This window comes from Etheostoma spectabile, chromosome 6 (genome assembly GCF_008692095.1).
Source record: "Etheostoma spectabile isolate EspeVRDwgs_2016 chromosome 6, UIUC_Espe_1.0, whole genome shotgun sequence".
Classification (NCBI taxonomy): Eukaryota; Metazoa; Chordata; class Actinopteri; order Perciformes; family Percidae; genus Etheostoma; species Etheostoma spectabile.
This window is the reverse complement of record NC_045738.1, coordinates 22,158,584-22,169,533: the sequence shown is the minus strand read 5'-3', so window position 1 is coordinate 22,169,533 and position 10,950 is coordinate 22,158,584. Positions and strand designations below refer to the sequence as shown.

Genomic DNA, 10,950 nt, shown 5'->3' with positions numbered 1-10,950 from the left:
TAGCCTCTGGGGGACCATAGGCAGGCTGGAGGAACTCATATTAATGTTTAAAAACCTCATAAAGTGAAATTTCTATGCCATAAGACCTTTAAGAGTTGAAAAGCCTTTACAGATAGTCTAGTTAATAGCTGTTTTTAGATTTGAGGAGCAGGTAAACATAGTCCTTGAATGAATGAATCAACCAGAGTTTAAAATTCCAACACAAAGAGGTAAGGTACCTAAGGTAATGGACATCTGGCTGAAAAAAGGGAAATCCGGCGGAATTTCCAGAAGTGGAACGTCGTGGATATAGAGTATGGTTTAACTAACAAAGGACCATCATCCTTTGCATCCATAAGCATCCATAAGCATTATCTATTAACAAAGTAAAGATTAAATAATAGGATTTGGGAAAGCACAAGTACTTTTCTGGGGTCAGAAAAACTTGATTATTAAAATGTAATTTCTCAAGATAGTGAAGTTTTTTTGATGAACTCGGTAAATTTTATTTTCATTTGTATTTCCATCTTTCCTTAACATGCCCACTTGAAGCCATGTCGAAGAAGCTGGAGTCACTCGAGAATCAAGTTGTGCGCAAATGAAAGGCAGAACCTCATCTCCCTCCCCCTGAACCTGAAGTGTAGCATTCATTTTTAATCCTGTTCTACAAGCTACACATGCAATGCTTTCTACTGAAGCTATTTTTACACTCTTTGTATACAACAGTGTATTTGTGTGTGTAATGTTCTTTATGTAATGCCAAATCAAATGAATGACTTTGTACAGTAAACTGACAAATACATATTTTACCCTTCACATTTGATGGTTGTGTTGTTATTAGGCTTTATGATCAATGTAGGGGATGACTGATGGTAAGTCAGAAAAACAAATATTACTACATACCTTCACTGACTCCAACAGAACCACTCCAAAGAACAAATTGTACATGTGCTACCCTGAACCACCAGGTGGCGGATCTCTTCCAGACACTTCTACAAAAGGGGAGGACACACACTTCATTCACATGTTTTCCTCCCCTTCCTGCATGAATAGTGTGACAAAGCAGGGGCAGCCGGGAAAAAGCATTCAGCAGTAGTGCCTGCACTGCTTAGCTGCATTCTCGCAACAGATCTGGGGCAAGAGGGCATCAGGCCATGCATAAACACAACTAGGGGAGATAATGGTGCACAGCTACTCTTAGGAACTGAAGAGCTTTAGTGGTCCTTGTTTCCCTGCTAGACAGTCTCTGGTTTGGCTTACAGAGAGCAGAGGAACTTGTGTAAGTCTTGCCTCAGTTTTTTGTTCATCAACTTTTTTTCAAACATGGGCTGCTCCTCGTCCAGTGCACAGACTGTTGATCAAGAGAAAAGACCAGGTACAAAGCCAGAGGAAAGCAATGGAGATACATTGGGTAAGTAGTCACATAGGTAGAATGTTTGTAAAAAATTGTTTGTGTGTTTTTTAACTGGCAAGTAGAAACTATGATGTGTACATTTACTCAAGATATGTACAGTAGTTGCTCTAAGTTACTTTCCTTTGGTCAAGTCTTGCTTAGGGGTGTGTGACTGCAGCTGGTTGCTCTGGAACACTGTGTGCTTTTTCACTCTTCTCTGCTGCACAGCATACTATAGTACCTCATGGAGAGAATTATTCATGTTAAACCATTTTCTCATCACTGCCTGGAAGTGGATGGCATTTATTTTTAATCAGCCATTTCTAGGTTGATGTCCATTGTAAGTGTGTTGACAAAAACTGCATTGCATGATTTATTGAAGAAGTGAGAGCTGACTTGTATGTTAATGTTTAAATCTCTCAACCTTATTGCGTAAACCTAACTGGGCCTTTACATGTAGGTGAGCCTAGATTTTTTGAAGCCAACTGGGAGTGTTTATTAGTCCATCTGCAGCCAGAGGGAAGAGTTGCAACCCAACCTGTTTTCCTCAACTCCACAGTAGTCTGATTTGTGACTTTAGATATTTTTCACGCACAAAAAATAGCATCTACAAGCTCAAACTGATCTAAAAGATTAGGGCTGCACACTTGTATTTGTTAAAACACCCAATTGGTCATTTTGGTCTTAGTCGACTACAATTTTTTTTAATACAGAATGACTTATTTACAAGAAACTAATGAGCACATCTCTGGTAAACACGATAGTTAAAGTTGTGATTTTGCCTGACTCTTTGTGGAGAAACTCAGTTTTACAGATTAAACCAACCAATCGATTAGTCGATAGATTAAAATCATGACTGTTAGTTGATTAAGAATTTCTTTTGTTAAGGACAGACCTACTAAAGAAACCTATTTATTGTATATAGCACATTTTAAAAACAATTACCAAGTGATTTACAATAAAATAAAGGGGTAAACCAAAGATTCAACACTAAAGATATAACTATAGACAATGATATAAATAGTCACAACAAATGTCATCGGTTAAGACGCCACAAGATCAAAGTGAGTGGTAAGAAGAGATATAAAGGGCATTGCTGAGGGGCCCACCTGGATAACTCGGTCACTTTATTGTGCTGCTTCTTCATGCTTCCAAAGTTCGTATGCCAAGGTTTTCTTAAAAGTGAGCTGCTTAGATGAACATCTATGTATACAGGATAAGTCGTGTTTGAAATTCGCTCCTGGAATTTAAAATTCACACAAACAATAGATGCCGGATTGCAAAGGAAAGACAGGAGGGGCTAGGAGATTGATGCCCTTTTTTTAAAAAAAATTTCAAGCTACTGAAATTCCTCTACATAGGATTTTAGCATCTGAACATATGGTCATGCTCTGCGGGTTTGGTTTGTTTGGCCTTGCATATGGAGTCTGTGTTCATGCCTGTGCAGACGCCTACCAAGAGGTCTGACACAGACCATGATTGTCAATTCATGGGTTTAACCTACTGGCACATGGCTATGTCATGCCTGGCACAGCTGCATGTCCAGTATGTTCTCACTCCATCTCCATCTCCATCTCCATCTCCCCACATGAACACAACACAACAGTTACTGTCCTTGTTAGAAAGTGTCCCTTTCTTGCATGTGATTGCTCCAGCCCCCCACCAAGCTTATTAACTACAAAACACTCATGAAGGTATTTGATATATTTCAATATTGATCCAGCTTGATATGCTAAGATGACAAGTGGCTCATGCCAGCCGCCGAGCTAATTTCTACGGTAACGTTCTAACGTTACAACACACACATCAAGTTATTTTTAGGCACTGGGCTAACCCACAATAGAATTCTCCACATACTATAACGTTGACAACAGAAGCTGTATGGGTTGTCAATTCATCTAATGGTAAATTAGCAAGTTAACACTACATTAGCTAATAATACCTTAACGTTACATTAGCTAACTTTAACTTGTCGCTGTTTCATTAGAATGAAATTCCATAACGTGAATAAATGTGACTCTACAGTACGTAATGTGAAAAACGCAACAACGACAACAACTCCCATGATCCATTGCTACTTCATGACATCATCGAAGCCTGTCTTTTGTTATTGTTTTGCTTGAGAGACGCCTAGTGACCAAAAACTACATATTCTATGTTTAATACTTGGATTAAAATAAGGAAAAAAAACTTTTTTGAGCAAAAGTTAGGGACTGACCAAAGCCTAAACAAGTGGTATGTTTAAGTATTATACCTTGCACAGTTTCTCTGTATTTAAGTAAAGCATTTCCACCTTGTCACTGTGTGGTGTTTGTGTCAGGGCATTGTCTTTCCAGCCAGCCAGCTATGGTCACCTGGAGAAGCTCGGGTCCCTCTCCAGGCTCTTACATCACCCCAACAAGAGAAGCAGTTATTGTACTATTTGCCCTGGCAGGCTTCTCTAAATATGGCTGAATGGGTGGAGGTTTAAATCATGCAGTGTACCATCTGTCTAACAAACCAGCTTTATGCCTTTGCCATCCAAGCCACCACTTGTCCCATCCCCTGTCCAGGCCCCCCGTTTGTCCCCCTCCCTCCTGTCTGTGCTATTGGCCAGCCAAGGCACTGTTTTGACTGGGATCCCTGGCATCTTTGGCTGCTAAATCATGTTTACACACGGGTCATCCATGCCTGGAGAAGCTGTCTCTGTCTCGACCCAAACAGACTTTTCAACACCACATTTCAATTCAATCCAATTTTATTTCCAGACCACACTATACCATATAATTTACAAGGACCCAACAGTTCTAGTAGTTCCCTCTAGAAAAAGCAACAGTGCGACAAGGCAAGGCAGCTTTATTTGTAGAGCACATTTCAGCAACAGGGCAATTCAAAGGCTTGACAAAATCATAAACAGATAAAAAACACAGTACAAACAGTTAAAAATATAAGCATTAAAAACGATAAAACACATGAATAGACAGTTAAAACAAATAGAAACATTAAGACACATAAAAACAAAGAATAAAAGTTACAGTGCAGCATAAGAAATTAAAGAAATGAGCAGCATTTAAAGAAAGGCAGCATCAAAAAGAAAGGTCTTCAGCCTTGATTTAAAAGAACTGAGAGTAGCAGCGGATCTGCCGTTCTGGGAGTTTATTCCAGATAAGGAGCATAGAAACTGAAAGCTGCTTCACCCTGTTTAGTTCTGACTCTGGGGACAGAAAGTAGACTGTCCCAGACCACCTGAGAGGTCTGGGGTGTTCATAGTGTAGTAGCCGATCAGAAATGTATTTTGGACCTAAACCGGTGATTTATAAAACTACAAAAGTACTTTGAAATCAATTCTTTGAGACACAGGAAGCCAGTGTAAAGAATTCAGAACTGGAGTGAAATGATCCAGCTCTCTGGTCTTTTTGAGGACTCGAGGGATGTGATCCAGTCTCTGTGTCTTTTTGAGGACTCGAGGGATGTGATCCAGTCTCTTGGTCTTAGTGAGGACTGGAGTGATGTGTCCAGTCTCGGTTTAGTGAGGACTCGAGGATGTGATCCAGTCTCTTGGTCTAGTGAGGACTCGAGGGATGTGATCAGTCTATTTGTCTTAGTGAGGACTGGAGTGATGTGATCCAGTCTCTTGGTCTTAGTGAGGACTCAAGGTATGTGATCCAGTCTCTTGTCTTGAGCAGCAGCGTTCTGAATCAGCTGTCTGATTGATCTTTTAGGGAGACCTGTAAAGACCTGCCTAGTGCCCCTCCATGGATAAAAATGGCGAGTGAGGTGAATGTAAACTACAATAACCAAAACGTCATGCCACACCAGAGCAAAGGCAAGCTACAGCAAGAACACCTGTCTGTCCAGACAATAACACAAAGTCAAGGTTTAACTGGTCTCGCATTGCCACCCTCCTCACAGCGCTGCAAAGTAGGGTCTGGCCAGTGCACACAGCATTCTGGGATGTGACAAAAACATGCTCGGTTTATTGCTATTTCTTTAAACCAATCACAATCATCATGGGCGGCCGCTAAGCAAAGTGATAAGGATTAATCATATATATCAGATTGAACGGAGGCCATGACTCGTGGTCCCTGCCATCGGAGGTTGCTAGGTTGCTCCCTAGCTCTGCAGGGCAAGACACTGAGTTGATGGGCCAAATTCTCTGGGTGGGCAAAACAGAGAGAGGGAGGCAGCCATGCCCCTTATGACCTCATAGGAGCAAGATCCAGATCAGCTCATCTGAGCTTTCATTTTAACAAGGCTAGCAGGATACCCAGCTCGGTTTACACCTATCACCATTTCTACCTCTGGGGGACCATAGGCAGGCTGGAGAACTCATATTAATGTTTAAAACTTCATAAAGTGAAATTTCTATGCCATAAGACCTTAAGAGTTGAAAGCCTTTACAGATAGTCTAGTTAATAGCTGTTTTTAGATTTGAGGGCAGGTAAACATATTCCTTGAATGAATGAATCAACCAGAGTTTAAAATTCCAACACAAAAGGTAAGGTCCCTAAGGTATGGACATCTGGCTGAAAAAAGGGAAATCCGGCGGAATTTCCAGAAGTGGAACGTCGTGGATATAGAGTATGGTTTAACTAACAAAGGACCATCATCCTTTGCATCCATAGCATCCATAAGCATATCTATTAACAAGTAAAGATTAAATAATAGGATTTGGGAAAGCACAAGTACTTTTCTGGGGTCAGAAACTTGATTATTAAAATGTAATTTCTCAAGATAGTGAAGTTTTTTGATGAACTCGGTAATTTTATTTCATTGTATTTCCACTTTCCTTAACATGCCCACTTGAAGCCATGTCGAGAAGCTGGAGTCACTCGAGAATCAAGTTGTGCGCAAATGAAAGGCAGAACCTCATCTCCCTCCCCCTGAACCTGAAGTGTAGCATTCATTTTTAATCCTGTTCTACAAGCTACACATCAATGCTTTCTACTGAAGCTATTTTAACTCTTTGTATACAACAGGTATTTGTGTGTGTAATGTTCTTTATGTATGCCAAATCAATGAATGACTTTGTACAGTAAACTGACACAATACATATTTTACCCTTCACATTTGATGGTTGTGTTGTTATTAGGCTTTATGATCAATGTAGGGATGACTGATGGTAGATCAGAAACAAATATTACTACAACCTTCACTGACTCCAACAGAACCACTCCAAAGAACAAATTGTACATGTGCTACCCTGACCACCAGGGGGGATCTCTTCAGACACTTCCCAAAGGGGAGGAACACACTTCATTCACATGTTTTCCTCCCCTTCCTGCATGAATATGTGACAAAGCAGGGGCACCGGGAAAAAGCATTCAGCAGTAGTGCCTGCACTGCTTAGCTGCATTCTCGCAACAGATCTGGGCAGAGGGCATCAGGCCATGCATAAACACAACTAGGGGAGATAATGGTGCACAGCTACTCTTAGGAACTGAGAGCTTTAGTGGTCCTTGTTTCCCTGCTAGACAGTCTCTGGTTTGGCTTACAGAGAGCAAGAACTTGTGTAAGTCTTGCCTCAGTTTTTTGTTCATCAACTTTTTTTCAAACATGGGCTGCTCCTCGTCCGCACAGACTGTTGATCAAGAGAAAAGACCAGGTACAAAGCCAGAGGAAAGCAATGGAGATACATTGGGTATAGTCACATAGGTAGAATGTTTGTAAAAAATTGTTTGTGTGTTTTTTAACTGGCAAGTAAAACTATGATGTGTACATTTACTCAAGATATGTACAGTATTGCTCTAAGTTACTTTCCTTTGGTCAAGTCTTGCTTAGGGTGTGTGCTGCAGCTGGTTGCTCTGGAACACTGTGTGCTTTTTCACTCTTCTCTGCTGCACAGCATACTTAGTACCTCATGGAGAAATTATTCAGGTTAAACCATTTTCTCATCACGGCCTGAAGTGGATGGCATTTATTTTTAATCAGCCATTTCTAGGTTATGTCCATTGTAAGTGTGTTGACAAAACTGCATTGCATGATTTATTGAAGAAGTGAGAGCTGACTTGTATGTTAATGTTTAAATCTCTCAACCTTATTGCGTAACCTAACTGGCCTTTACATGTAGGTGAGCCTAGATTTTTGAAGCCAACTGGGAGTGTTTATTAGTCCATCTGCAGCCAGAGGGAAGAGTTGCAACCCAACCTGTTTTCCTCAACTCCACAGTAGTCTGATTTGTGACTTTAGATATTTTTCACGCACAAAAAATAGCATCTACAACTCAAACTGATCTAAAAGATTAGGGCTGCACACTTGTATTTGTTAAAACACCCAATTGGTCATTTTGGTCTTAGTCGACTACAATTTTTTTTAATACAGAATGACTTATTTACAAGAAACTAATGAGCACATCTCTGGTAAACACGATAGTTAAAGTTTGATTTTGCCTGACTCTTTGTGGAGAAACTCAGTTTTCAGATTAAACCAACCAATCGATTAGTCGATAGATTAAATCTGACTGTTAGTTGATTAAGAATTTCTTTTGTTAAGGACAGACCTACTAAAGAAACCTATTTTATGTATATAGCACATTTTAAAAACATTACCAAGTGATTTACAATAAATAAAGGGGTAAACCAAAGATTCAACCTAAAGATATAACTATAGACATGATAAAATAGTCACAAACTGTCATCGGTTAAGACGCCACAAGATCAAGTGAGTGGTAAGAAGAGATATAAGGGCATTGCTGAGGGGCCCACCTGGATAACTCGGTCACTTTATTGTGCTGCTTCTTCATGCTTCCAAAGTTCGTATGCCAAGGTTTTCTTAAAAGACTGCTTAGAGAACATCTATGTATACAGGATAAGTCTGTTTGAAATTCGCTCCTGGAATTTAAAATTCACCAAACAACAATAGATCCGGATTGCAAAGGAAAGCAGGAGGGGCTAGGATTGATGCCCTTTTTTTAAAAAATTTCAACTACTGATTCCTCTACATAGGATTTTAGCATCTGAACATATGGTCATGCTCTGCGGTTTGGTTTGTTTGGCCTTGCATATGGAGTCTGTGTTAATCGCTGTGCAGACGCCTACCAAGAGGTCTGACACAGACCATGATTGTCAATTCATGGGTTTAACCTACTGGCACATGGCTATGTCATGCCTGGCACGCTGCATGTCCAGTATGTTCTCACTCCATCTCCATCTCCATCTCCATCTCCCCACATGAACCACACAACGTTACGTCCTTGTTAGAAAGTGCCCTTTCTTGCAGGTGATTGCTCCAGCCCCCCACCAAGCTTATTAACTACAAAACACTCTGAAGGTATTTGATATATTTCAATATTGATCCAGCTTGATATGCTAAAGATACAAGTGGCTCATGCCAGCCGCCGAGCTAATTTCACGTAACGTTCTAACGTTACAACACACACATCAAGTTATTTTTAGGCACTGGGCTAACCCACAATAGAATTCTCCACATACTATAACGTTGACAACAGAAGCTGTATGTGTGTCTTCATCTAATGGTAAATTAGCAGTTAACACTACATTAGCTATATACCTTAACGTTACATTAGCTAACTTTAACTTGTCGCTGTTTCATAGAATGAAATTCCATAACGTGATAAAAGTGACTCTACAGTACGTAATGTGAAAAACGCAACAACGCCAACAACTCCCATGATCCATTGCTACTTCATGACATCATCGAAGCCTGTCTTTTGTTATTGTTTTGCTTGAGAGACGCCTAGTGACCAAAACTACATATTCTATGTTTAATCTTGGATTAAAAATAAGAAAAAAACTTTTTTGAGCAAAAGTTAGGGACTGACCAAAGCCTAAACAAGTGGTATGTTTAGTTTATACCTTGCACAGTTTCTCTGTATTTAAGTAAGCATTTCCACCTTGTCACTGTGTGTGTTTGTGTCAGGGCATTGTCTTTCCAGCCAGCCAGCTATGGTCACCTGGAGAAGCTCGGGTCCCTCTCCAGGCTCTTACATCACCCCAACAAGAGAAGCAGTTATTGTACTATTTGCCCTGGCAGGCTTCTCTAAATATGGCTGAATGGGTGGAGTTTAAATCATGCAGTGTACCATCTGTCTAACAAACCAGCTTTATGCCTTTGCCATCCAAGCCACCACTTGTCCCATCCCCTGTCCGCCCCCCCGTTTGTCCCCCTCCTCCTGTCTGTGCTATTGGCCAGCCAAGGCACTTTTTTGACTGGGATCCCTGGCATCTTTGGCTGCTAAATCATGTTTACACACGGGTCATCATGCCTGGAGAAGCTGTCTCTGTCTCGACCCAAACAGACTTTTCAACACCATTTCATTCAATCAATTTTATTTCCAGACCACACTATACCAAATAATTTACAAGGACCCACAGTTCTAGTAGTTCCCTCTAGAAAAAGCAACAGTGCGACAAGGCAAGGCAGCTTTATTTGTAGAGCACATTTCAGCAACAGCAATTCAAAGTGCTTCTAAAATCAGTTAAACAGATAAAACACATACAAACAGTTAAAATCATAAGCATTAAAAACCGATAAACACATGAATAACAGTTAAAAACAAATGAAACATTAAGACACATAAAACAAAAGAATAAAAGTTACAGTGCAGCATAAGAAATTTAAAGAAATGAGCAGTCATTTAAAGAAAGGCAGCATCAAAAAGAAAGGTCTTCAGCCTTGATTTAAAAGAACTGAGAGTAGCAGCGGATCTGCAGGTTTCTGGGAGTTTATTCCAGATATGAGGACATAGAAACTGAAAGCTGCTTCACCCTGTTTAGTTCTGACTCGGGACAGAAAGTAGACCTGTCCCAACCACCTGAGAGGTCTGGGTTGTTCATAGTGTAGTAGCAGATCAAATGTATTTTGGACCTAAACCGTTGATTATAAACTAGCAAAAGTACTTTGAAATCAATTCTTTGAGACACAGGAAGCCAGTGTAAAGACTTCAGAACTGAGTAATGATCCAGTCTCTTGGTCTTTTTGAGACTCGAGGATGATCCAGTCTCTGGTCTTTTTGAGGACTCGAGGATGTGATCCAGTCTCTTGGTCTTGGAGGACTGGAGTGATGTGATCCAGTCTCTTGGTCTTAGTGAGGACTCGAGGGATGTGATCCAGTCTCTTGGTCTTAGTGAGGACTCGAGGGATTGATCCAGTCTCTTGGTCTTAGTGAGGACTCGAGGGATGTGATCCAGTCCTTGGTCTTAGTGAGGACTCGGGATGTGATCCAGTCTCTTGGCTTAGTGAGGACTGGAGTGATGATCATCTCTTGTCTTAGTGAGGACTCAAGTATGTGATCAGTCTCTGTCTTGAGCAGCAGCGTTCTGAATCAGCTGTCTGATTGATCTTTTAGGGAGACCTGTAAAAACCCCGTTACAGTAGTCAAGTCTACTGAAGATGAAAGCAGGACCAGTTTTCCAAGTCCTGTTGACACATAAGTCCTTTAACCCTTATATATTCTCAAGGTGATAGTAGGCTGTTTGTAATTGTCTTAATGTGCTGTTAAGTTCAGGTCTGAGTCCATGACTAACCCCAGATTTCTGGCTTTGTCTGTTGTTTTTAACATTGTTGTTTGAAGCTGGCACAGACTTTTAATCGCTCCTCTTTTGCTCCAAAACAACCACCTCAGTTTTTCCTTCATTTAA

General features: G+C 40.6%; 2 protein-coding genes across 5 annotated transcripts in view; both read left to right on the top strand.

The window, feature by feature from the left end:
* The window catches only part of LOC116690981 (matrilin-2), a gene marked incomplete in the record, with an annotated part of 15,636 nt that extends 14,841 nt beyond the window's left edge, over positions 1-795 (top strand). The window contains 1 exon segment of the mRNA XM_032518219.1: positions 526-795. Coding sequence (XP_032374110.1) covers positions 526-581 — 56 coding nt within the window.
* Positions 796-995: 200 nt separating this feature from the next.
* The window catches only part of LOC116690835 (calphotin), a 21,474-nt gene continuing 11,519 nt past the window's right edge, over positions 996-10,950 (top strand). For 2 of the 4 annotated variants that reach the window (XM_032518025.1, XM_032518023.1), the window contains exon 1: positions 996-1,390. In XM_032518025.1, the coding sequence (XP_032373916.1) occupies positions 1,303-1,390 (88 nt within the window). In that variant the 5' untranslated portion in view covers positions 996-1,302. Of the gene's footprint in view, positions 1,391-6,743; positions 6,993-10,950 lie in introns of those variants that run through there. The other 2 variants (XM_032518027.1, XM_032518024.1) reach the window with 2 other exon arrangements.